This window comes from Akebia trifoliata, chromosome 3 (genome assembly GCF_017979445.1).
Source record: "Akebia trifoliata isolate Shusen 1 chromosome 3, ASM1797944v1, whole genome shotgun sequence".
NCBI classification, from domain to species: domain Eukaryota; kingdom Viridiplantae; phylum Streptophyta; class Magnoliopsida; order Ranunculales; family Lardizabalaceae; genus Akebia; species Akebia trifoliata.
Window position 1 is genome coordinate 53,203,305 of NC_141377.1, and position 27,383 is coordinate 53,230,687.

Below are 27,383 nucleotides of genomic sequence, written 5' to 3' on the forward strand. Positions count from 1 at the left end.
GTTTTGAGGTTAGGGGGTTTTGGTAATTTGGTCAATTTTTAGTGATTTCTATCGTGAAGCTTCTTTTTGGTCTGCAAGATGATGATTTCTATATTTTTGGGGTCGTATTTTCCTAGCGTAGCATAGTTTCTAAGGTTTTGTTAGTTTAAGATACCTCATCCGGATTTCTGAAACACATCTGATAACAAAATAAAACAATGAAATACACATCCATCATTGGGAATCATTGCAATCGGATTGACGAGTTGATTAATCAGGCGGATGCAAAAATGGGGTGTCTACAGGGTATTGAACTTACGTCCCACTAGTGGGATCGAGTGTTCCAGGGCCTAGACCAAAGCATATGGATCCCTCTCCTGGGTACGTGTAATGCCCGCACATCACACACACCATGTAAGTGAAAGTACACTCTCACTGGTGACTTTGAGAAGCCAATGCTTGTATTGGGTATTGAACACACAACCTATGGATATCAAAGTAGTGAATTCACAATTTTTCAAATCTTTTATTTATTGGTTTACTTATTTCACACGATAAAATTATTGTTCAACTCATTCTAACATTTGTAATTTCTCCAATTTATATTTAGGAGATTTAGATATAAAAAATCATCATTGATGTAAAAAAAATAATTATATATATATATATTGTTCAACTCATTCTAACATTTGTAATTTCTCCAATTTATATTTAGGAGATTTAGATATAAAAAATCATCATTGATGTAAAAAAAATAATTTTATATATATATATATATATATATATATATATATATATATAGTGGCAATAATCCAAAACAATATAAATTAAATTAAAAAAAAAAAGGCATACAAATGGGAGGACGCACAGCCTTCTCCAATTAAGACCTCTAATGTGGTTTGTGCGTGTGGACTGAAACACCACCTATCTATCCTGACTGCTCATCGACGTGGCACAAGAAACATGGTCACGTGCTGCTCGACTGTAGTAGTAGAGCACAAATTTTTAAGAATTTTTTAAATTTAGGAGTTCGTAATCGATTAGGCAACTTTTTTAATAAAAAAAAGTTTTGTTTTGCGCCAACATGAGAGTTCATGTGGATCAAATGAGGACATCTGTCCAGGCTGTGCGTGTTCTTTCGGTCCACATGCATACGTACCAACCTTTTCATGAATTTAACCAAAGAGCCCTCCATCAAAATTAATCTTATTTAGTATATTCTCCCTATTATTTTTTAAAAGATTGTAATACCAAAAAAATCTATATATATAATAGAAAAGGACAATTGTCTCCCCTTCATTTTAATCTTTATCCCCTCTCATTAAGAGGGGTTTGAGATTTAATTGTGACACAAATCTCGAGGATAACATCTAATTTGATCTCTTCTCCTCCCCCTTCTTTACAAGAATACTCTTTCAATTTTGTACATTGCCTTTCATCTCCTCCTTTTTTTAATATTCCCTTTCAATTTTATGCATTGCATTTTAAATCCATTCTCCCCTTTTTCAATGTATACCTCCAACTTTATTATATTTTCTTTTCTGCCCCCTTAATACAAAGAGGATGTCGGTGTTAGTAGGCATAGGCAAATTCTAATATTTTATAAATCTTAACTATAAATGCTTGTGTTAAGATTAAAAATTACGTAGAGTCTTACGTACTGGAAACTAGATCAATAGAAAGCACTCAAGGAAGCGAAAGCATCATCAATTGTTTAGCTATGGTCGAACAAAAGTAAGTTCCTCCAAATGGAGACCCAAAGCAATCCTTGTGTTTTGGAAAATTGGGAAATGGTATCATTATCCTAAGATGAGATTCACCATAATTAAAAAAAAAAAAATTGACAAGATTCCAGAATCGTAAACCCAACTAGTAGGAACAAGGTAGTTGGCCTCTTAGAATATTATATTTGCCCAAATCCTCTCAGTACATGTAATATCCCACAAACCACACATACCAAATAAGTAAGGATAAATCCTTGTAGGTGGCCATCGAGAAGAGTTGAATTCTATACCTCTTCTTTTTTGGAGTACTATGACTAATTACTCATAATAGAGCAAAGTGAATGACTAAAAATGATTATTCCAAAGAAACAACTATAACTTGACATCTGACTATGATAGAAACAATGGGTATGTTGGGATGGAGCAAGACTCATCAAATAAATTAATTAAGAAAAAAAATGAAATGAAATTATTCACAACCTTGCCACCATCCCCAACAACTTGCTGAAATATTTAAAAATAGATACGAAATCATCCAAAAAACAAAATTATACTTGGAATTTAGAAGCCAATATCAAAAGCCTTAATTTTATATTTTATGTTTTTAAGAACTACATGCCCAAGTAGATTTAATGCCAATCTTCCTTGTATTGTGCTTGCAAGCTGTTCTAATCCCTTCTAGGATGTTGCAAATTTTCCATCAGATTGATATAACTTTCACCTACATAAGTCAATAAAGGAGTATCACTTTTGCCACCCCTGGTACCATCAAAAAGCATCATTTCTTAAATTATTACTAATATTGTTTTTAAATATTAAAATACCATCCCCTCCAAAGAGAAAATTGCAGAAAGTCATAACCATCCACGAACTAAGTGCCACTAAACCTCAATTGTGATATTAATAAAGATAGTAAGCCTATATGGTAGGCATTTTATTGTGTGTTCAGGAGGTCTTCGCATCAATCGTACTAGTCAAAATGATTCTTCACAAATTCAGTTACAGTGAAATATTTTGCAACTATCATCGTTTTATGAACTTCAACAAAATTCCAAAAAAAATATATATGTTATATATATTTTTTCCATTAATTTTAATGTCAAATTTTGAAGTTCCGTGAAAATTCGATAGTGGCTTTTTTCAAAACCTTGGATGAAGCCCAATTTATTTATTTATTTATTGAGTTTTTATTTTTTGGATTTGAATTTTTTCATGAAATTAGAGAGTTGTTGTTGGATCGTTACTGTGGTAATTTATTTTAACAAAAGTAAGTTAGTATACTAAGACTTAAAGTCTTACTAAGACAGGTATTTTTCTATATTTTATTACTCAATTGTGGCGGCTTTTGACGACATACTATAAATCATCCTACGATTCACGCTCTCAAATCCCAAAGACCATCTACTATTTTGGATTTTGTGTAGCCATTGCGAAGGTTTCTACTTAGATCTTAATCACTTTTTTTTTTTGTCCCATGTGCAATAGTGAATCAATCAGTAACATTTTCATTTAATAATGTAACTTGTCTATTGTCTTTACTGGATATTCAACAATTATGGCTCGGTCAATTATGGATGTTTTTAGTGGTTGGCTTTCTCTCTTAGAATACTAAATATCATACTTTTTTCTCTTTTGCACTGTCATGGGAACTGTAGGAGTATCAAGAGGGTACGATTCTTACATTAACATGCAAGTTGGCTTCAACGGAGTGTTCCTTCGAGATTTCATTTTCAAATACTTTATTGGGAAATTTACATCTTGATGATTCTATGTGATGGGTTGATATGGGTGCCATGTGTCCAAGGACGAAGCGAAGTAGGGATGAGCGGGGATATAAAGCTCCCATTGAACTTCTTGAAGAATTTTTTTTGATGATTAACACCCTATATTTTAATTGATATTAGAGATGCCCCATTTGTTCTTCAAATAAAAGACTGGCAAGTCTCCATTGATTTTAAACAAAGAGTTTTACTGAGCAGACCTATTTGTTTCATTTTTATTATAATAAAAAAAGACTTCTTTGAAGTTCTGACAACTTCCAAAGGAATCTTATTCTATCAAGTTTATTATTCAACAAATCTTGGAGTGGGAATTATAGTTAACGATTAGAGAGATTTACTCCACAAACATATATGTTGCAATTTTATTACACAACTCCATTACTTTATCAAGTTTCTTACCGAACAAACCTTACTTTATGAATCAAGCTAGCAAGACTAACTTGGTAAGATTTCAACTCTTACTCAAAGTTGTTGGGCCCACATGGATTATAAAATTGGCAATCCAACATCACAACCTTCTAGATTTCATAGTGAAACTCAAATTCAAAAGGGGGAAAAAAAATTCCTAAGGTTTTTTGTGTAACAAATTAATGAATCAATTTGAATATTTCGTAGATCCTCACTCAAAGGTTTGCTGGGTAACTGACTTGATAAAGTAAGGTTCCTTGGAGTTGTCTTTGTACTTAAATACAACAATTAGGTTTGTAAATATTTCTAAAGATTAAAGAGTAAGGCCAACCTTACTAACTTAGTAAGATCTCAAATCTTACTAAGGGTTGTTGATCTCACCTTGTGGCATTCAAAAAACATATTCTCATGCCATGGGATGTAGGGGACAAATTCTATAGATGCTGAATTTTTTTATAAAAAAAATTATTTTTCATTGTTAAATTTGGGAGTTTGGTAAGATTTTTGCAGCTGTCCATTTTCAAAACCTTGTATAAGCTCCCCAAAAATATTTATTTTTTAATCTAATTTTTCCATGAAATCTAGAGGCCTATGGTGTTGGATTTGCCAATTTGGTAATCCATTTGAGATCAACAATTCTTACTAAGATTTGAAACCTTGCTAAGTTAGTAAGGAAAGTGTTTTTAAAGATTATGTACTTATAATATATTTTATTTATTTAAATCAAATACCTATTATATAATCTCTCTCTCTAAACTACCATTAAAAATTGGAAATATATATATATTTAGGTCTTTCTCAATTAGTCTATGAGAGAAGCTCAACCAAGAGGCAATGTCGTCTTCAAAACTAAAAGAGGGGGAGGGGGCAAAAATTGGAAGGAGATAAAGGGGATGGGGGCAAAGGGAGGTAAGGCAATGGGGGTAAACGAGGCATGTAATTAGTTGAAAATACAGGGTTATCTCAAAATTATATGGGCCAAATTGCCCCCACAGGCTCCTTACTAACTCCACCCCTGCATAGCCCCCACTGACTAAAAATCTTGGCTATGTCTTGCATGTGGCATTGTAGGATCACTAAAATTCAATGGCCCCAGTTATTTGACATCACAATTCATGTCGTTGGACCACACGACGTACACACTACCTACACGTAATATATGCATCAGATTTTCAATTATATTTTGAGAAACACTTTCCTCGAATGAATAATCAAATCAGAAATCCAACTCCACAACCCTCTAAATTTCAATCGAAAAATTAATATCCCAAAATTTTTTTTTAAAGAACTTGATCCAATATTTTGAAAATGGACGGCTATTGAACTTCTACTAACTCTCAAACTTGAAATTAAAATTCAAAAGTGAATTTTTTTACAATGTTCGTTGAAGTCTATCCTTTACAATCCTGAAGCATCATATCATGTTTTTTTTTTTTAACACTACAAGTAGAGCTCAAAGGCTAAATAAAGATGAAATTCTTACTAACTCAGTAACACTTGTCCCTTGTTAGCAATTCAGAATATGGCAAAATTTTGATTTGTGAAAAATTTGAATTCTATTTGATTTTGGATTGCAAAAATCCGATCTAAAATTCGATAAATGGAAAATACATGACATATGTTCCATACATATATTATCCGTTTTATTTCAAAAATTCGAAAATAAAAAATCCGGCCATATGATAATGATGTTAATGATAAAATTGGTGATGGTAATAATGATGGGAGTGATAATGAGGATATCGAGGTTATTGTTCTATTGATTTTTTTTTTAAAGACCAAAGTCAAGGGACAAATCATTAATTTAAAAAATTAAAGTGTAATCTCAAATGAATGTAAAGAGTCGTGTCATTATTTTTTTAAAGATAAAAAGGACCTTTGTCACGTAAAAATGTGGATTCTTCCAAAATTTTGAAGTATAGCCATTTTAAAGTCAACTTATGTTACACGTCACAACTTATAAGTTTACACTTTGCAACATACTACAAGTTATAATAACATTTTATTTTCCGTCAATTTTATAAAAATTCATGAAAATCATAATATATATATATATATATATAAACTTAAAATTTGTGAATTATTCAAAATAATTCAATAATCCGGAAAAAATAAAAAATAAAAAATTAATGAATTTTTCAAGAATTAAATGGGTGAATGCTAACAAGGCACTAGTCCCTTACTTATTTTTTCCGGTCCTTTTTGCGATCCACAAATCGGATAAGTGCCACGTGGCATGGGAGGATTGGTCAATTTCAATGGCCCCGTTATACGAATTCACCATTCATGTCGTTGGACCACACTACGTACATTACCCACACGCAATATAGTACGTCGGATTTTCAATTTTTTTTTGAGAAACCCTTTCCTTACTGTAACAGTGAGGAAAAAGGTCTTACTAAGTCTCATCAACCGTCGAAAGGACCTTAACATTAAGACCTCGGGATTTATTAAAATCTGGAAGACTTTTTAATTACATCTCGAGGTCGTTTTGACAGTGGATGAGGCTTAGTAAGGTCTTTTTTTTCCTCATTATCTTAATAAGGTTTATCAGACTCTTTTTCATTTTCCTGGGACCCAGAAGTACAATACACGTGGGTACATACACGTGAGAGTAGAGAGAGAAAATTGCATGAAGAGTGCCACGTTGCAGTTGTCTTTCGTGCCAACCAACATAGGGCTATGCGGCTCTCTCTCACTCTTCGCTGTAAATAAAGAGTTCTTCTCTCTAGGGTTTCCAGATTTGTAACAGAGAGAGAAAGTTTCTTCTCTCTCCTCCTTTCTTGCCCGAAAAGCCAGTGCGAATTCAAGCTGGATCTAAAAAATGAATCTCCAGGAAGCTGAGATCTCTCGATCATCCTGACCAGATCTTTGGATTTCGAAATCTTTAACTCTTTCTGATTCGATCCGATCATATTTTGAACGAAAAATCGAAGATATCAGTGAGAAATCTGGACTCATTCGAAGAATTTTTTCCAGAGAGATTGATCTAATTTTTTATTTTATTTTATAATTTGAATCGATTTTAGCCGAATCTGTTAATGGATCCGGTTCTTAACATGATTCTAACAATCTAGAGATCGAAACCGTGTTTTTGTAAGCTAAGTGCGTTGGATTTCGTTTTTTTTTTTTCTCTGATTAGTTGTTGATTTTCTTACAGGACTCTTCAGTGTAGATTTACTTTGTTTTTGTGGTGATCGATCCACAGCATTACGATTTTAGATGTTATACAACATTGGATTGAGGAATATAGTTGTTCAAGTTGGGCGTATAGGGAATTTCTCTAATGGGAGAGAACAATTGAAGAATTTTGGGACGAATTGGAAGGCAAGATTGAGTAGCTCGTATACTTGGAATCAAACATTAAAATTTAGAGGACTCGTAACAATGATGGTTGATAGCGGTTCAATGGCTGGAGCAAGATCCCTTGATTTGTTGTCCGAGAAGGATGACGAAGATGGTGGATATGCTAGCGGAGGATATAGAAGGTACTCACATTTTATTTATGTTGCAATTTAGTTGATTTTTTTGTAGTTTTGAAGAATTTTTTATGATTTATGATTTTTTTTTTTTTTTTGAAAATGCAATCTCTTAATAACCTAATCTTTCCATAACCTTATGCAGGAGCAATTGATTGCTCACATTTTTTTTCTCCTTTGAATTTAGCTGTATTTTTTTATGATTTAGTTGTAGTTTGGAAGAATTTTTTTGATTTTTAAATGTTTTTTTCAAAATGCACCCTCTTAATAACCTAATCCCTCCATAACTTTCTGCATGTATGAACGAACAATTGATTGCTCATATTTTTCTCTTTCGAATTTAGTTGTATTTTTTATGATTTATTTTTAGTTTTGAAGAATTTTTATTACGTTTGCATAATTTTCAATATACACCCATTGTTAATAACCTAATCTTAGAATAATTTTAAGCATGGTGATTATCCAACCTTTCCTTGGAAGGCCCATTGGATGCATCTTCAGCTGTGAATTTTCCTTATATGTTTACAGTAATTATGTATGAGGTTTGTGAGTTCCACCATTTATTCACAGTTTTGTGTGGAAATTGGGAGATTTGTTTTAGTATGAGGTGTTTTTGAGATGTAATACGGTGAAAGATTCATGAACATAGGGATTGAGAATTTCCCTGATCAACTATATTTGTCAAGAGCTGTTAATACAAATTAACAAGCTAGGATCGCCTTACTATATAATTTGAGTGAGTGAAATACGTGCATGGGAATCTGCTGTTTTTGTTTTGAGGGATGTCAAGACGTGAGAGGACAAGTGGGCTAATGATTTTCTTTTTTGCTTAGAGACTTTTTTCCTCACAGGATCTGAGATGAACCAATCACATTAGCCGCATGTATTGAGGTATCCCCGAATTTACAAAACTACCCTCGTTAGGGGTCATGTCACGCAGTGGAGAGCCTATGAGGACAAAGTTCGTGAGCAAAAAATTTCTTGCAGGCAATCTAGGCAGATCTTTTATTTTATTTTATTTTTATAGATAAAAGGAGATTTCATTAAAGAAAAATAAATAATACATAAAGAATGATGAGGTCGAGAAAACTAGCGCCAAAGGAAAGCTAATGAATTATGGATCCGAAACTTACAACCATTACCCTTTAAAACAAGATCATCAAAGACTCCTTGAAAACTAACGACCCATTGACTGGTCTGTCTAAATTGATATGCGGGTGTATTTATTGGATGGTAATGATAGATGTCAATTATGATCTGTGATACGTCTCTCGTCTGATTTTATCCATGAATTAAAGTTCTGTATTCTTGTGATGTGCTTCTTAATTTTGAGGGCCTCAATAAGTTTGTTAAATGGATCTTTGGACTGTTTGGCAGCGAAGATGGAAGGCTCAGCTGTGGATTTTCGAGTTTTAGAGGAAAGAGGGCTAGCATGGAGGACTTCTATGATGTTAAAATGACCAAGATTGATGGCCAAACAGTCTGTATGTTTGGGATTTTTGATGGTTAGATTTTGCTCGTCATCTTCGATCTTGAGTATTACATTTTTGTAATTATTTATACTTTGGATATCAGGGTTGTGCAACCACTATCTGATTGGTCAAACCTAGGAGATATCCTAGGCCAAATGTCAATCTGATATGACGATCACAACCATCTGATTTCCAATTTCATTTGGGCAGTCAGTAGAAATCAGGTGAACATCCTAAAAGATATACATTACCTTGGGATCATGTGTATAACGTAAGTTTGACGTTTGACCTAAAAGTTCTCTTATAGAGGACCCTACGAAGGGTCTATCCCGAGCCTTTGCGTGTAACTTTATCCTGATGTTCAAGTTATAGACGGAAATCGTCTATATTCTTTCACATGAACTTATATTAAACCTTCAACAGAGATCCACATTTTTTTTTTATTATGACGCGTCTGACAGGTCATGGCGGTTCTCGTGCTGCGGAGTTTTTGAAAGAGCATTTATTTGAGAATCTCATGAAGCACCCACAATTTATGACGGACACCAAATTAGCCATAAGTGAGTGAAGGTTTTCCAACACCATATTGCTACAAGTTGTGTCAATTTAAGTGCAGTAATCGGTTTAAATGCGTGTAATAAATTTTTTATTGGAAGGGATTTGGTTGTCCTTGTATTAATATATGCTTGATTCATTTTATTTGGTAATTTTGGGCAAGTTGCAGGTGAAACATATCGAAGGACTGATATGGACTTCTTGGATACTGAAAGAAATACTTACCGAGATGATGGTTCAACAGCCACGACAGCAGTGATGGTTGGGAACCATCTATATGTAGCAAATGTTGGAGATTCGAGGACAATAATATCAAAGGCAGGCAAAGGTACTCTTCAGGTTTTGTATTTCAGTTTGTTGGGGTAACTGAGAATGTTTTTAAATAAATTTGTCAGGTAGGCTGATACTTGAACGTCGGATGTTGCATTTTTTAGATTACTTATTCGTTTCTAGTAGTAATCTTTGCTAGAGGAGTTTAAATGTTAGGTCATAGATAAGTGAGAGGTGCATGATCTTGGGAAGCTTGGATGACGCAGTTTTATAAGGCTGATACTTGAACATGGGATGTTGCATTTTTTAGATTACTTATTCGTTTCTAGTAATCTTTGCTAGAGGAGTTTAAATGTTAGGTCATAGATGCGTGAAAGGTGCATGATCTTGGGAAGCTTGGATGATGCAGTTTTATAAGGCAACTTGGATGATGTACATTTCAGCGATGTTAAACTCTTTTATATATAGGGTAATATTTATCGAAATATGTCCACCATGAGCTTCTCTGCATTGGAAAGTTGCTCGGTGCATGGAAAATAGAAAAGAAAAAGAACAATAGCTTCATTGCATGGGAATGGTACTTGTTTCTTGGAATTTTCAGTTTATGTTATAATGGCCAAAGTTTGGCGAGGTATATGGAGATTGGTCAAACGAGGCAAAAAAAGTGCTTTTGTTTTGTCTACTTTAGGGGAGTAAAAATGGTTATGCTTGCATGCATATATAGGGCATGGACTGAAATAAACGAAGATGGACACAGAAAATGTGGAACCATAACAGCTTGCATCTTCCCCACCCCCCCAAACTATATATATATATATATATATATATATATATATATAGGGTCCCTATCCGTGGCCAACAGTTTGGCAAACATTTTGGCAAACACTTTTTCAAAACATGGGTTAGAGGTCTTGGAATGGGCTGATTTTTGGTGAGGATGATCTCTACGGTGAGGAGATCATCCTCACCAAAAATCAACTCATTCCAAAACTTCTAGCCCCATTTTACAAGTTGAAAAATCGTGAACCGTCCTTTTTTGTAAACCATTTTTGATGAGGTTAGAAGTTTTGGAATGGGCTGATTTTTGGTGATGATGATCTCCTCACCATAGAGATCATCCTCACCAAAAATCAGCCCATTCCAAGACCTCTAACCCATGTTTTGAAAAATGTGTTTGCCAAAATGTTTGCCAAACTGTTGGCCATTGAACGCTACTCATATATATATATATATATATTGTTGCTCGTATCCTTAGCAAGCATGTTATTCATGGTTCTTTTGTTTTTCCAAATCTACTGGAATTTGTCTACAGGATTTGTCATTTATGGTATTTGAGACACTTGTATGACTAATGTTTTATTCTGTTATGATGAGTATGCACTGAAATGGAGTGGTTCTTTGCAACATAAATCCTTTCATTTTTCCTACTACTTGGCAGCTATACCTCTCTCTGATGATCATAAACCAAATAGAAGTGATGAGAGGAAGAGAATTGAAAGTGCTGGAGGAGTTGTCATGTGGGCTGGTGAGTCTTCCTTCGTTTTGGACATTAAGGTGCAGCCCATGTGTGGCATGGTTTTTCTCTCGAGTATTCCTCATAAAGAGAGATGAATAATCAAGCGTTGGGTATCTCTTAGTTTAAGATATGTTTGTTGGTTGTTTCTAATTTGTGTCTTTCAGGGACTTGGAGGGTGGGAGGTGTTTTGGCAATGTCCCGTGCTTTTGGGAACCGTTTACTTAAACAGTTTGTTGTGGCAGATCCTGAGATTCAGGTACTTTGAGGTGTTGAGTTTATTTAATTCATAGTTAGGGGTGGGGTTAGTTAGGAGTTAGTGGGGGCAATTTCCCCCACTCAATTTTTTTTTGGATGCTTTGGATACCTTTGCATCTATGCTTTAATTTGAGATACCCCTGCATTTTCAACCCATTTGCCCCCCACTCCCTCACCTTCCTCCAATTTTTGCCCCCCCCCCCCTTCCCCCTTCCCCCCTCTCAATGTTTTGAAGATGACATTGCCCCTTGACTTGGGCCTTCTCTCATAGACTAATTGGAAATGATCTAAATACCATTTTCTTCTACCTCTAACAAAAACCTTCCAATTTTGTCCCCAAAACCATTCATCTTCAAGTTCTTCAACCTTAGCACTAACTATGGTTTTCCCCCACTACAACAAAATCCTTGCTCTACCCCTGTTCATAGTCTTGGATTGCATCTATACTTCACCTTAATCCTTTCCTCACTTTGGTTTCTGCAAGTAACAAACTAACAAAATATTTTTTTCTTTTTCTTTTTTATTAGTAAAAGAGAAATATATGGTTAATGAAAAAACTGGTTGAAGTAACCAGCATAAAGAAAGTAACAAACAAACAATATCCTTTATGTTCGTATAAATTTTCATACATAAATGTCACCAATCATTGGAGGTGGACCCACCATTAGATGGGTGAAAAGGACTTATATGGAAAACAACCTGATTGGATTATCCAAACCATGCAACCATCCTATCATTGGTTTTGGATAGTGAGAAAATGTGTAGAACAATTGGTAAAAGTCCTCAAATTCTTGTTATTTTATCCACTTGGGTTTGCTTTTGACCTTAGGAGTTGGCATTATATGATTTATAAAATGATTGCTCCATTCAATGGTGAAAGTAGAAATTTAAGATCCTTAAATATATGCCATATATGATAGTAAAAGAGTTTTTGACCTCCCCTGGATAATGAGGAATATTTGACTTTCCGTGTTAAAAAAATGATCTGCTTCATAGCATGGTTGATCTTCACCGAGTCAATGTTTGCACACTGTTCTGCCTCCCATCAATAAGTTGCACCTTGATCCGTACACCAGGGCTGCTGATGAGATGGCCTGCCTACTAAACTAGAACTTGCTTGTTATGAAGCCAATAGTTAATACAGCTGTTTTATTTTTTGCATTTAGTATGGTCTGTTTTCTTTCTTTCTTTGTTCCATATTTCTTGGTGTCATCGTCATTTGATCCTCCAAATGATTCAAGTTTGGAATTCCTCGGCGCTCTATCCACGGAGAGGATTATCTGGAATCATGTTCCCTTTGCCATTTTTTGGGGTTTATAAAAGGAAAGGAGCAGGGGAAAGAGCTCTCCCTTCAAGAGAAACAACCATATTTTTTATGGAAAGGAGTCCTCTTTACATGATCTCATTGTCTCTTCGTTGGCTTTGTTGTATATTTTGTGTAAGCTTTTCAAGGATTTTAGGAGTGTCTTTTTTGAGGATTTTCTTGTAAGATGGGAGAGGGTGTGTAACTTAGAAGCAAGTTAGTTTTGTGTTGGGGGTCGTATGTTTCTTTCGTTGTTCTTTTGCTCTTGTGCTTTCGGGCTGGTCACCTTGACCTCCCTTTTCTTTCTTCTTTAATAAAATCTCTTTGCTTATAAATAATATAAAAAAACTATCTTAGGCTTCATTTTTTGGTGGTGTGAGCAGTTGAGAGAGTTTAGAGGTTTCTTTTTCAGATGTTATTTAGTTTGTAAAAGGAGTTAACTTTGTTTGTCTGTTTCTTTGTGAGGTCATCTCATCTTCTTTTTTATAAAAAAAATTATTTACTAAAAAAAAATGTTTGCCATGGATTTTTAGGATGATATGGTAGTTTGCCTATTAATTGGAGCTGCATATCACGAAGAAACTAATAGGTATAAGAGTATAACTTAGTAGTAATTGCTTGTTTTCAGGAACAAGAGATTGATGATGAACTTGAGTTTCTGGTGCTGGCTACTGATGGACTCTGGGATGTTGTTCCGAATGAGGTCAGCTTCTCCTTCTTCTTTTTCTCTCTCTCAAATGAGTGATAATTTTCTCCTTATGTTCAGTAGGCAAACCATGGCATCTGCCAGAATTGACTCTCTGACTTTAAACTCTTGAGTGAAATCAGGGGCTAGGATCTAGAACCAAAATGAAGAGTATTGGCCATTTGTTGGGGTGTTTCAGACATGCATACGACATGGCTTTGTTACTAGTTTTGTTTTAGAGAGCTTATATTGTCACAATAACCTGTTTATAACAACCAATTAATGAAATAATATGACAAAAAACAAAGATAGACACACCAAAAGGGGTTCTGAAACAAAAGAAAGAAGGGCAGGAGCAGCAGCTGTGATGGCAATTTGCCTGCAATCCCTTTTGAGCTCGAAGAGGGTGTCTCACGTTGAGTAGAAACGAACCCAAATCGAAGAGATTCTTTGGAGGATAGAAATGGAAAGGAGGTGAGGTTATTGAAAAATAGAATGATTGGATACCTCAAAAGCCACAATTAATTTCTTTATTTGGTACGTTATAAAACGGCTGGTCTGTCACTACTCACTATAAGTTCCGCCTCTTTTTATCTCTCTTTATTACTCCAGGTTGTTCACTTATCATTCATCACTCAGTAGATCAACATGCGCATAAAGGACCCATTTCACACATGTGCTGTTTTTTTTTTTCCCATCTTAGAAATATGAAATGGAGAAAAACATGTGGTAAGCTGTTGATTATACTATTTTTGGTCTTGTTTTACTGATTTTTCCTCTCACATGTAGACTTGTTGTTGGTGACATAAGGGAAATTATGTTGTTTCAGTTATTGTAGAGTTTTCATAAGGTTGATCCATTATGATGGTTGGTTGTATTTTCTGGTGTTATCAAATGTCAGGATGCTGTTTCCCTTGCAAGAACAGAAGAAGAAGCTGAGGCAGCAGCTCGAAAGTTGACAGAGACTGCTTTTACCCGGGGCAGTGCTGACAACATCACCTGCATAGTGGTGCGATTTCACCGTGAAAAATCAGACTCAGAGTTGGACCCAGGGTTGGCTCAGGTTTAGAAAGAACATGTTCATTTCCATATCTAATATTATCCAGTATTTCATACATTTCCACAGGAAATCTACATGTGCATAGTCGCCCGCATGCATATGACCAGCGAGGCAGGTGTTCTGTTTATTTCTAAAGTTCTTTTTTTTTTTTTCTCTAATTTGGGTGATACTGGGGGGGCAAACATGGACCTCTTATATCTTTTGCTGTTTGTCTATATGTGTGTATGGAGACCTGGTAGGGACACCTTATTTCCTGGTGTTCTAATTTCGTAAAATTGAAGCTTCTTTCGCTTTTTAGCTTCTCTTTGTTCGTTTATGTGACTATCATATTGCCATAGAAGCTGTTCTAATTATTTAGGGTTGGCTAAATCTTGTTTCGTCCTTCCTCTTATTTATGTTTGCAAGTGATTTACTTCCATGATTTTGTCATTTTTTTTGTTTGAAAATCATTTTTGGACTCTCATTGATGAAAATTTGGTCCATGATTAGTAACCAATCTTCATCCTGTTCATAACCTATTCCTAAACCAGATTTTACTAAATTAAAGAGGACATGACCATATTTGATCCAGGCACAACTATCCAAAGAGTCTGAAAGGCCTTACAAAAGATTTCACCCTTACCAAGGGTGGGCTGCAACTCAGACATGAAATGCTCAACCCGAACAATAGCCAAGTTGGGTTGGTCAAGTTAATTCATCCCTCATTAATACTAGGTAATTTAGTATTGGTAATGGTTTGTATAAAGATAAGTGACGTGTAAAAGAACTTGAAATTTATAATAAAATTGTGTTTCAAAAGTTTATAAAAATAAAATTATAAGCAAATTCATAGAGAAGAAAAATAAGATCAATTAAAATAATTATTTATTATTAATAATCATAATTTTCATGAAAAGAAAAACATTTAAAGTTGTAATGACAATGTAAAATTACATTTAACTGAGTGCATTAATAACAAAACAATTATTATTTATGCAATCAAAATAATCACAAATTAGTTTTTATGTATAGATAAATAAAAACATATATATTGAAATATGAATTATGAGTGTAAAATAAATCGAAGATAAGAAATATTTTTAAATTATAATCATATTAAGTTTGGATTTGGGGTAAATCGAGTTTGCCGATAACTTCATCTGTACCTAACCCGATTTGAATTGAGCATTTTTTATATTTCTCAAACTTCAAGGTTGAACCCAAAGTTAGTTATGCACAAACCTGACCGAAGGTCAGGTTTAACCCAACGGATGCAGGTTTTGCCTTCTCAAGTTGCAGTCTTAATTGTAGAGCAAATTCTATGGACTTTGGGGAAAAAAAATTCAAAAACAATTATTTTTCTTGAATTTTAATTTTAATTTTAGGAGCTAAGTGGCAGTTTATATTCAAAACCTTGGATCAAGACAACCAAAAAAAAAATGAAAAATCCTTGGGGGGACTTTGTTTTTCACTGCATCAATGTGATAGACGTTGATGTATTTCCTCGAGATACAAGTAAAAAAGCATATATGGAAATGTGCACGCCTCCATGTGAGAAATGTGAGATTCTCAGTAATCCCAACGTCACCCCAGCATTACTCAAAATAAAAAATTTGTTTGTATTTTTCGGTTGTGCAATTCGAGTTTTCCCACGAATCTAGGTGCTGGATTGCTTACTAAGGCTTCAAATTAATAAGTACAAGTTTACTCTCTCTCTCTCTCGTCCTTGTCAATTGAATCTTGCAAAAAAAAAATCCGTGTTTAAACATCAAAATGATATGTACGAAAGAAACACTGATGCCTAAATCAGATCCACAGAAATTTTCAATGGAATCGTTCGAATAAAAAATTAAGCTTTATCTCAATTTATATCTGACTATCTAAATTCTCTTTGTATTCTTCTTGAGAGAATTAAATTGCACATGAATGAATCCCTTGATTTCCATCGTTATTCAAACTTTTGAATGATGATGTGTTAACCTTCTTGAGTAATCATTTTAAATCCTGAGGGTCACTTTCTGATCCTCTAGACTTCTTAAATCCCCCAAAAGATGAATCCACGGTTCTCCAGGAATTCCTCTTTGCTTCTTGGCAATATTTTGGTTCCCATATTTGGTATGTCTACAATTGTATTTGATGTGTTGTACATAATTCCATTAAGAGTCGTGCTGGAGTAACATTCAAATTGACGTTGTCTGGGACAGAAATTTGCCTCAGGTTACAGGGGAGTCAGAAAATCATTAGTCTTCATTAATTTGCCATGTTACAAGTCCTAAGAAATATCGGTTCTCTATAAACTCTGAATTTAAAGAATAAGCTTTTAAATTTAAATCTTACCGTTCTTGAAAATAAATTCCCTCTTTGAATGTGGCATCATTCATTTAGACTTGGGGAAGTCAACAAAAAAGATAGCTTTTAGAATGAAATAAACAATGGAGGGCCAATCTCGAATATGGGCAATCCATTTCATAGCATCCAACAGTTTTTTATACGTATCTGGGATTCAAATTGAACCTCTTCTTTGGCTTCAAAAACAATTTGTTTCTTTTGTTTTTTTTCTTTTTTTATGGGTTTGAAAGAAATAACTGTTCTCTTTCAAGAAATTTTTACTTACAAAAATAAAAATAAACAATATAAATAACAACGCGACTTAGTTTCTATCCACAAGCTACTGTGTAAATCTTATTGAGGCGAACTAAACTGCCGAAATGTACTAATAATTAGCAACGAAATAGTCTCTAAGTTAGCTTCTTTAGCATTTCATTTTACATTAAATCTAACATATAAGCTTTAAGATTAAACAAATACGGAAAGGCTCACCTTAGTCATCTAGGATTTTTTTCTCTTCATCAGATTGAGAGCACTGCCCGTGGATGGAATCAACGAAAAAATCCTCTACTGAAACAAGGAATAAATTAATATTAATTCCAGTATACAAAACAAGAGAAAACTAAGCTATTTTCATACTGAATTTCTACAACGAAAACTACTAGATATTCTGAATTTTGAAACAGGAAAGATAGCATAGCATCTATAAAAGTTCATTATATGTTCTAAATGTCGGGATAATTAATGTCCATGTCGTAATGATATCTTCTTCCAGTTTAAAGTTTGTCCCATATCTTCATGATGTTTTCCGAAGTTCTGGGCGTGAAGTTGGTACTTAAGGGTCGAATAAATTGTGTCGATTCAGCTAAGTTTCAAGGTACGAACCCATGCACTACTGTGGCACACTTGTAAGTTTCAATGCAATTAAAACTATGTTGGTTCTGGTCCCCTTTATATTTGTGCCAAATGCAGCTACAAGTATTCTTCCAGTTCAAATGTTTCCATATGATGTAGGATAATCAGACCAAAGGTATATGCTACATTTATTCTTTAATTAGCTTGCTTATGTACTAATGTCACACACCTAGTAAGTCCATGTACAATATATTTCAAGCACTAATAATCAAGAAAAATAAAGGAGAAAGATTTACATCCACCCGTTAATATTTAGTAGAACAGTCAATAAAGGGGGAAACATAAAAGGATATACAATTTTCCATACCTATAACATCTTGTTCAGGAGAATCAAGCAAAAGATCTGAATCTGAATTCAGGAATGGTAGACAAGGATAGTTACCCAGAACTCCAAGATCTGAGAATAATTCCAAAATAGCATAAAAGTGAAACTTTCAGAAAACATTTGCTCATAATAGCATTTTATGTTTCTATGTTAAGTTATACTTACTATAGATAACATATACATCTCAACCCCAAGGGGTTGACTAAATGGCAATTTCGGACCGATAAAAGGTTAATTCCCGTAGGTCGTGAGTTCGATGCCCAGTATGAGCATTAATTCCTCAGGGGCCACCAGCGAGGGCGCACCCTCACTTACCTGGTGTGTGTGATGTGTGGGCGTTGCACATGCCCCGGGACTAGTCCTTGGACAAGACCATGGTCTATGGACTGGGCAAAGCCCAGATACGGGCCCGGTCCGCTGTCTACAGGGATACCCAGTTATCCCAAAAAAAATATAAGACAACGTATACCACTGCAGCACAAAACTGAACGTCCAAATGTTGATTCTACACAGAAAAAGATTAGCAAGATTACCTCCCAAGTTAGACAAATCAGCTGTTAGATCTGATAGACTGAAATTCCAAGGGATATTGGCCAATGATCTAAGGGAATCCCTTCCATTCCCAGTCCCACAATCCGGTCCAAGCTGCAACCCTACTGAACTCACCACATCGGATGTGAATGCTGAGTCAAGTGCTGATGTGTCTACACTCATTCCTGATATCTCTGAAGGGGTGAACGGAAAATGGCCATTAGATGCCACTGATGCAGGACTTACAGCCATCTCTGAAATGGATGACATGGCACTGCTTCGTGGGATAACAGGTGCCATCTCAGCAGCACTGCTCTCCATTACCATACTTCAACAAAAGACCAAAGAAACTTTCATTAGCAAATACACTCAATCAACACACTCCAACTAAAAAAATACAACAGGGATCATTTTAAAGAAAGGAGTTTATCAGAAGATTTTGGGCTCTTTTCTTCTGGATTTCATTTGAGAATGGCTCTTTAAAATGCAACTCTTTCTCTGCAAATGAAAAAAAAGAAAGAGTCGTGCTGGAGTGACCTGAAGCTGGAACCTCATATCACACTTCTTGACGTGAAAGTGGATAGGAACCATAGATACTTTTTCACTCGTATCTCGATGAAGAGCATCTATGGTTCCCATACACTTTCAAGTCAAGATATGCAGTATGAGGTTCCAGCTTGAGGTCACTTCAGCATTATTCAAAAAAAAAAAAAAAAATTAGAGATTCGAAAGGACAAATATAAAATACTTTTTTTTTACAGACTGTTGCTTTTTCCTTCTTTTTTTTGGGAGAGATTCCATTGTTAGTTATAAACATTTTTTGTTTCTTTATCTAATTTATGTTTGTTTCAAAATGATTCGATAGAAACATCACATACCAATACAAAACCAAAACATTCCAAATACAAACCATCACCAACAAAAACATTTAATTCCACGAATGTTTCGTATCAGAATCTTAAAAAATCAGTATGTACCAGCTGACACATTCTGATATCATATGATATTTTGAACCATGGTCAAAACATCCCTAGTTTTCTCTAATTACTTATTTAGAAAAACGAAACAAACATAAGAGGTACAAAGATCAATTGTAAAGTAAGTCAACTAAAGATATTTTGGTAAGTCAAATTAGTCAATGAAAACATTGAGAATTTGGCCAGGTAATGTTGCTCTTTAAACACTGTAAAAGACATATCCTGCTCTAATTTAGAAGTTTGGAAGATCCAGTCATCAAACATTTGGTGTAAAACACAGCATCCCAACATTCAAACATGTATATGGCCTGTATGGTATTATTGGTTGTATATTAGCACTCAAAGATATATTATTGAACATAAATAATTATCTAGACACACACATTTGGTGTTAGATACAACAACCCAACATACATCATGTATATAGTCTGTATGGTAATCTGATTGTGTATTAGCACTCGAAGTTATATTATTAAACATAAAGAATTATCTACATAAATGTATATATATATATATAATACAACTACTATGCAGGATAATACTCGAATATAGAACCAAAAAAAAATATTTTTTCCCATAGGTAATTACAATCCATCAACCATCGGTTTCATACATAATGGGAAAGTAAAATAAATTAAAAGATTGGAATTGAAAAACAAAGATAAAATTAAGGATAATGGAAATAAAAGACAAAACGAACAGGAGCTAAAAAAAAGTTCTTACTCGTTTCCAGTATTCACCCGGATGGGATGGAAATTTCCTGGTGCAGGGACTCCATTTACCACATGACAATTGGAAATACCACAACCTATGGAATCAAAATGGAGCTGACCAGCAGATGGAATTGAAGGCTGCTGCAGTATGGGGTATCCCATAGGTAAATTGTTAACTGCACTGCAAAAGGGTTGGCATTGAATAAGAATGATACTAATGATATAAGATGACTACAAATAGCTACTAATACATTTTTGGATACTTATACAACTCCAAGAAAATCTCTATATGATAAAGATAAAATTATATTTGACATAGCAGACTAGCCGAACGACCCTTTATTTTTATGATCACACATTACAGATGTCATCTTCTATATCTATAATTTTCTTTCTTCATTTTTTAGAATTTAGATAACTATGAACATACAGTTTCAAAATCGAAAATGAATAAGAATTTAGATTATCATAAGATTTCGTGACTAGAGGCAACAGATAAAAATGAGCACGTCAGTTAAATCAAAGCCAAAGCCTCAAAAATGTAAAATAAAGGCTAGGCCTGGATTCAATTCCTGCTTTCACTGAGTTGCTGACCTCATTAAAAACAGGCTTACCAAACAAAACAATATACTAGGTATTTGCTCAAAAAAATTGCTAAAGTTATTGGGGATTCGAAACAAGACCGAAGGCATAGAAAAAAAAAATGGCTGTAGCCAATCAAAATAAATCAGCCAAGGTAAAACACTGATAAGAAGTGAAACTTGATCTTTTTTCAATTTTTTAACTTTCAATTTCATTTTTGAGAACTTATTTGGCAGTTTGGTTATTTTAACTCGTGTAGGTAATATGACTGCAAACTGAGTGCTTGTGCATCTATCAAAATATTTGGTTTTCCTGTTCTTTTACTTTGTTAAAACATAATGGACGTTTTGAAGTGAGAACTTACCAGGCATAGGATGAATCCCATTTTGTATTGGGGCCAATGGAACTTTGGGTGGTACATGATATTTCATAAGATGGTATTGATGCTCAAGTAAATGATTGAACGAGATAATCTGTTTCTTCAGCTTTAACCTTATGTAATAGGCCCTGAAAAAATCGGCATTTTCTTCTTCCAGTTTCTGCCATACTTACAACAAAGAAGAAAAAGGAAGAAAAAGAAGTGTATCAGATATGCCACACATATTATCCATCTGGACCATTCATAGATATGCCACCTCCTGGAGTGCAGGTAGTCCAGACTCAGATTGGCTGGCTCTCTCTAACAAGCAAAACCAGTAGCCTACTTACATGTGGTCAAAAGTATCAGAATAAATAAATAAATAGGATGGGAGTAACAGTCGATAATCAGAGAATCTGGTTGGAGTCTTGTGTCACATGTGTATTGATGGGTGATTCCACATGTATTGCAAGGTATCAAGGGTGTTAAAAATTATAATCTCACCTCAGCAACCACATCCGGTTCCTTTATTCAATACAAGTTCATGTACAAAATTAGCTTATACCCTATCATACCTGCCTGGCAAAGCCCTTATCTTGATTTCTAGGTAGGCAAAACAAGATACTTCACAAAGGAAAAGCTTAAGAAACCTACCCAAAGTTGTAAAACCAGGCTCTATTCTTGCTCGATTCAAGAGAGTTTTTACCACCTCATCCCTATTCATATACAACTGTAGACACCGCTCTATCAAGTTCTGAACCTACAAAAGCCAATAAACCCAGGAGACATTATAACTTTGAACTGAACTTTGATTAGACAAAAGTCAAGCTCATTTGAATTCATTCAAAAAAGCAACACCAACTTATAAATTATCAAAAACAAGTTTTAAATGGTTTGTCTTACAAGTTCAATATCATCATGAGAAATTTTCCTGCCTTCATTGCCTGAAATGGATATTGAACCCGGGTCTGCGGTAGGAGCCTCACTCGTAACATTATTCTGTTGGTCACCCTGTGACTCATGTGACATTTGTGATGAGGGTTGTATTTCTTGCATGCTCTGTGGGTCCTGTTGAATCACTCTCAAATTTCTTGAAATTTAGAGGAGTAATTTGAAAAGAAGACAACAGTTCAAGATAGGGTGAATGATGAAAAAGTTTTTAAGACTTGTTCAAGTTGTAATAACTAGCCACAGTCAAACATGTGCGGAATTTTTTGGTCACTATGGTATGTCAAGATTCATCTTAACAATTTTACCTTGTACTAACAACTCATGACCCCTAATTTGAATAGAACTTGTATAGTTTGATGCAGTTTGCGAGTTTTGAAATCTGGGCTTTTGAACTCCGCATTAAGCAAGTCAGATAAGATTTGGAAAAGGACTTCTCTAGCCTCAGCCCACATTTGAGGCTCTCCATTAATAGATAAAGGGAAAGAAAAAGAAAATCTTCTAGAGATCAGTATTTGTTTTCTAGGGCATAACATAAACCTTTTAGGGATACATTTTTCTTGGGAATCCTTAGCATCTAAACGATTGTTTAATGGAGACTCTCAAACATGGGTTGTGGCTAGTGTTTTCCTTCAGAAAATTAATGAATCAATGAGATAAAGATATGGGAAAATGCAAAAAATAATAATTGCACCAAAGTCCTCTCAAGTCAAACTTAAGTTCCATTTTTGGCCTTCTATATACAAACTACTTTGAAAAAAATAAAATGGTGAAGTTATGTTCAACTAGCAACCGTAATCACGTTCCATTTTTCAATTATTTTTTAATCATGCCCTTTTGTTTTGCACTTGGGATATTTCTTATACGAACAGTGACTGGTAGACTGCCCTTTTTTATATTTCGAAAGAAGGCAGAGTGAGATGTAAAAGTTGGATTTGAGAGAAAAAAGGGCTTGGTGCAATTATTTATGTAAAAGGTAATCCTTGGGTGCCATATTTTCAAATTTCCATTCTTAGTTGCAATAACTTTCAAAAGTTGTCCCTTTCTACAACTTTCCCTAAAGATAATATTATAAACAAAAGAAATGCTGAAAAAAAATTTCTCAGTAAAGTGTGATGTTACAGTGAGTATCAACACCTGCAAGGTCTTCATTTCAGTTCAAGGCATACTGATAGGAGTCACTTGGTTCAGTTCAGATGTCTTCATCACCAATGCGATCCCGGATTTAAAATATGCATAAGCTTGCACCAGTTTTTATCTGAGAAAGAAAACAATAGAAATCCAAAAGGAGGATTAGTCTAGTTAAGTTATCATCCTACAGCAAATGTGCTCAAAGATTTTTAAAAGCGTGTATCTATTACAATACTAACTTAAACGAAAGGAAAATCTTCTAGTAGAGAACCAGAATTGGAAGAGTCCATCTCCAAGTAATACTACATGCAGTATGACTAATCGGGAAAAGGAAAAAACTAAAGCTCATTGCCAGTGCAAAATCTCTGTGTTGGCAGTTGATGGGATTTCAATGAGAATGAAAACTAATGGAAGTCTGTGTTTCAGCCATTAGATTTAAATTAAGTGACAAGCTGCAGGCCCATTAAGAAACTAGAGAGTTGAGATTAATTCAATATGACTCAATGATCATCATGACATTGCCTTAAACATGGCTAAAAATCTTGCTTCGTCTCAGGCCATCTTGGTGGTGCAATCTCATTCCAGTAAGGTAACCGGATTATACACAAGGGTACTTATCATCATGTATCAGATGGTCTTATGGTAGAAATATTAATATGTTTAGAATCTTGTTTTCATAATGTGTCTTTTATAACTCATTATAGACAAACAACAATTTTTCACTTGGTTAAGCACTAAACTTGGTTTAATCTTATCAAGAAATATTACTCCATTGCATTGTTTCATTTCAATTGATCGTCTCACTCCATCAATTCACTGAGACGGTGAGATAGATGACTTGAACCTTGCCAGTAAAGACAATCTTGGACCTATTGTGATGGTCTATTATCACATGGGGTGCAGTGCGCATGCTTCTTTCTTGAAACTCGTTTAAGATAACATTGTTTAGTACCATTCATCAAAGATAAAAACAGTGTGAAGTGCTTGAATTGGAGAAACTATCCTAAACAAGCTGGATTCAACTCTTTGAAGGCTCGTCTCAAGAATGCAGTCCTGGTAGCAGGCGCATTGCAACTACACAATTAAATAGGCCTAGCAAGCGCATAGTTCTTAGTCTAGAAATGCTAGTACATGCAGTGTGATGTAAAGGGTTGCTATCTGATAAGTTAAATATGTTTCGAAACTTTAAGAAGTGAAATATTAAGGAAACACCTAGCAGCTTCATTGATGTTGGATAACTAGGGAAACAAAGACAAAAAAATTTGGTACCAAGTCACATGCGCTATTAAAGATTAAAAGAGAGAAGATTGACTGTGGAAGGCTATAATCTGCACTGTAAAAAGATTCAATTATCACACATATCTTCAATATTTTCAAGAATCCCATGATATTATTTGGTGAAACCTGAGGAAAACTCTTCGGTAAGTTTATTTGCCCAAATTAGGACATTAATATCTCACAAGAAATTGACATTTTAGTAGTATCTTAACAAAGACTTGCCTAACCTATCATCACATTTTGACACTTATGATTCAATGAATAAAATATATAATTTTTTTTTCTTTACATGTACTTTTTTTTTTGCCATTTCTAAATTTTCTTGAGGTTTTCTCAATAAAAACACGTAAAATCGCTTGAAAATTACCAATAAATAAATTGCTTGAAAATTCTTCTTCATCACAGCAGCAAAGCCCAATCCCCAAAAAATTGGAGTTGGAAGAACAAATCATATTCCTCCATTCATTTTTCTTGAGAATTCAACTTGTCAAAAAACTACCAGAGGATGAGATTTGTGACTATTCACTACTACTTAGCAACCCAAATTATTGTACACTAATTATCAAACATCTATGTTACTAAATAAGGATCTCTAGCCTCTTTGGATCCTCAACCTGGACTCCTAAGGCACAAATGGACTTCACAGTGTAATGAGTGGTGGCAAGGGTGGCTTTGAGACCTTTAGACGCTAATCATTTGGCAAATTGGAGGAGTGGGTTTATGTGACCTGGGCTAGGATATGTTAGCAGTAGAACATGCCCTATTCCCTCCCTTCCTTTCTTAACTTTTTTTTTCTTGAAATTACCATCTAAATAAGAAGTCCTCGTATGGAAAACCTTTAAATTAGTTGAAGGGTTTGAACCTCTAACATAATCACTAGAATGTTGATGACAACCTCCTGCAATGATTGCAGGATACCATCGAATAGACGTATGTTTTGCTCCTTCCATGTGAATAGTGAAAATGACTAAAAGTGTTTTTCAACATATCTTCCAATCATAGAACAACCCAAATCTCCACGATTTTCTACCATACTGCTTTAATAACTAAAATCCCATGCACAAGGGAAAACTAATGAAAGAAAAAAGAAAAAGTTTTTTCTACTTAAACCCGCATATCATAAACAGAGAAGTGTTGAAACAGAAAAACTATATAATGAATCTGACAAAAAATCATGGTTATGTGGATGCACCAATTAGCAACAATGCGACATAAATGGAATGTTCAAAAAGATTTTATCCGGTAATTGTCAAAAAAGGAAATCAAGTCATGTATTATTGCATTCAGTGCAACAACAAAATGCAACATGGAATCTAATCTAATTTAATAAGCATGATTTTACCATGCTTAATTGCGATAGGACAAATTGATACAATGTGAAGTATTAACAAGGATTGAACGTTCGAAAGGAATTAATCTCAATAATAAATATGTGAACAGATATCCTTTGAAAGGAATTAATCTAAATAATAATTATGCAAACAGATATCCTTTCCCACACGTCCAAATATCGTAAAGCACATAAACCAATCAAAACAAGAGCAATTATAGAAACTCGAGAAATACCCAACTATCCAAATAGAGAGGAAAACATAATACAATTACAAGCCAACAGTATCTTCACTTCCGCATGAATGGCCTACTTGACAGCAAATACCCCCAAAAAAAATATAATAACAGACAACAGATACAGAATTGATAGTTTGATATAACATATGATATTCTGTCAAACAAAAAAAATTTAAATGAAAAACCCTACACCAAAGTCTGGATTCTGACCGCTTCAACAGTAACATTGACAAAAACTTTGTGAGAATTTTAGATTTCTTTAATTCCATAACTCTACAACTTCCCACATCAGAAACAAGCTTGAAAATTCAACGACTAGTTCATATGCCCCGAGAGCTACTCTAGTTCAACAAAATCTGTAAATAATACCAAAAAGCACTCCTAAAGCTCCCAAATTGACGAAGAAAAACATGCAAAATAGGATTTAGCAATCATCTACAGCAAAATCTCAGAAATCTCTGAAACAACTTCATGTCGAAGAATACAGAATCCTCAACTCATCAGAGCTTCCGGTTTCAGAAACGAGATGGAGAAATCAAGCTTTACGAATACAGAATCCATAAATCCAGCAAAAAATCAAACAAAAACGATAAAAAGTACGAAAATATGTAACTTTCACTACTGTTCTACACTATCTCCATTGACATACAAGTGCATTACAGTTCCAGAGCTTTATCTTACTCAATCTAACGAAATTTAGATCAAAATAAAGAAGAGAAAACGTGAATTCGAGATTTACAGTCGTCGAAGTTGAGATTAGTAGAGAATTTCTTTGCTCCGTGAATGGAATCGTTCGATATCTTTTAGGGTTTTTTGCTTTTCAGCGCGAATGATGGTGTCAGGTTTCTCTGCGACCTCATTGAAAGCCTAGTTGAAAGAGACGACGAAGAGAAAGGCTAAAAAATCTCACCAAACTAGACCATTGCCTGGCTTTTATACTCTTTTTTTCGAAAGACTTCTCTAATTATTTTTTTTCGAAAAAATAAATTTAAACTTTAACAGGGTATTATTATTATTAATTAATTAACTATTAAATTTAGCAAAAATATATATAGGCTATGGGTGTGAAATGTCAATGGTACCCATTTAACCCGGAATCGAAAACCCTAGTTTTGATCCTTTTTTCTTAGAATCAATTTGATTCAAAATATTTTGGGATTGAATCAATTGAGAATCAAAATTAATAGCAACTACATATTGGAACCGTTTAAGAATAAAATATTTAATGATTCTACTTCTGATTTCATTAATTTGATAATTGA

The 27,383-nt window shown here is 34.3% G+C and overlaps 2 protein-coding genes across 4 annotated transcripts; one reads left to right on the plus strand and one right to left on the minus strand.

The window, feature by feature from the left end:
- Positions 1–6,589: 6,589 nt before the first annotated feature.
- LOC147407941 (putative protein phosphatase 2C 76) lies at positions 6,590–14,776 on the plus strand. Its single transcript, XM_086436737.1, has 9 exons — positions 6,590–6,834; positions 7,053–7,380; positions 8,749–8,876; positions 9,305–9,403; positions 9,568–9,726; positions 11,107–11,193; positions 11,349–11,440; positions 13,371–13,445; positions 14,329–14,776. The coding sequence occupies exons 2-9, from the start codon at positions 7,115–7,117 to the stop codon at positions 14,494–14,496; spliced, it is 1,074 nt and encodes a 357-aa protein (XP_086292863.1). The 5' UTR covers positions 6,590–6,834; positions 7,053–7,114; the 3' UTR covers positions 14,497–14,776.
- Positions 14,777–17,054: 2,278 nt separating this feature from the next.
- Positions 17,055–27,040, minus strand: LOC147407942 (uncharacterized). Of its 3 annotated transcripts, none has more exons than XM_086436739.1 (9): positions 26,861–27,040; positions 23,281–23,401; positions 22,099–22,263; positions 21,850–21,955; positions 21,202–21,384; positions 20,266–20,431; positions 18,568–18,893; positions 18,017–18,106; positions 17,055–17,361 (listed from the first exon to the last, which is right to left on the minus strand). In XM_086436739.1, exons 2-9 carry the CDS (start codon positions 23,293–23,295, stop codon positions 17,288–17,290), a joined length of 1,125 nt encoding a protein of 374 aa, XP_086292865.1. In that variant the 5' UTR covers positions 23,296–23,401; positions 26,861–27,040; the 3' UTR covers positions 17,055–17,287. The 3 variants fall into 3 exon arrangements, with proteins under 3 accessions (XP_086292865.1, XP_086292864.1, XP_086292866.1); XM_086436738.1 differs by having other exon boundaries at positions 17,055–17,364; XM_086436740.1 differs by lacking the exon at positions 26,861–27,040 and having other exon boundaries at positions 17,055–17,364; positions 22,099–22,285.
- Positions 27,041–27,383: the final 343 nt, after the last annotated feature.

What these genes read in the sequence shown, in the direction of transcription:
- LOC147407941 (XM_086436737.1), top strand. Translation starts at nt 7,115, where the DNA reads ATGTTATACAACATTGGATTGAGGAATATAGTTGTTCAAGTTGGGCGT. An exon ending in GCTAGCGGAGGATATAGAAG is followed by an intron (nt 7,381 to 8,748) that starts GTACTCACATTT and finishes ACTGTTTGGCAG; the next exon opens with CGAAGATGGAAGGCTCAGCT. An exon ending in TGGCAGATCCTGAGATTCAG is followed by an intron (nt 11,441 to 13,370) that starts GTACTTTGAGGT and finishes GCTTGTTTTCAG; the next exon opens with GAACAAGAGATTGATGATGA.
- LOC147407942 (XM_086436738.1), bottom strand. An exon ending in GCCTGGTTTTACAACTTTGG is followed by an intron (nt 21,385 to 21,849) that starts GTAGGTTTCTTA and finishes CTTTGTTGTAAG; the next exon opens with TATGGCAGAAACTGGAAGAA. An exon ending in TCCTGAACAAGATGTTATAG is followed by an intron (nt 17,365 to 18,016) that starts GTATGGAAAATT and finishes TCCTTGTTTCAG; the next exon opens with TAGAGGATTTTTTCGTTGAT.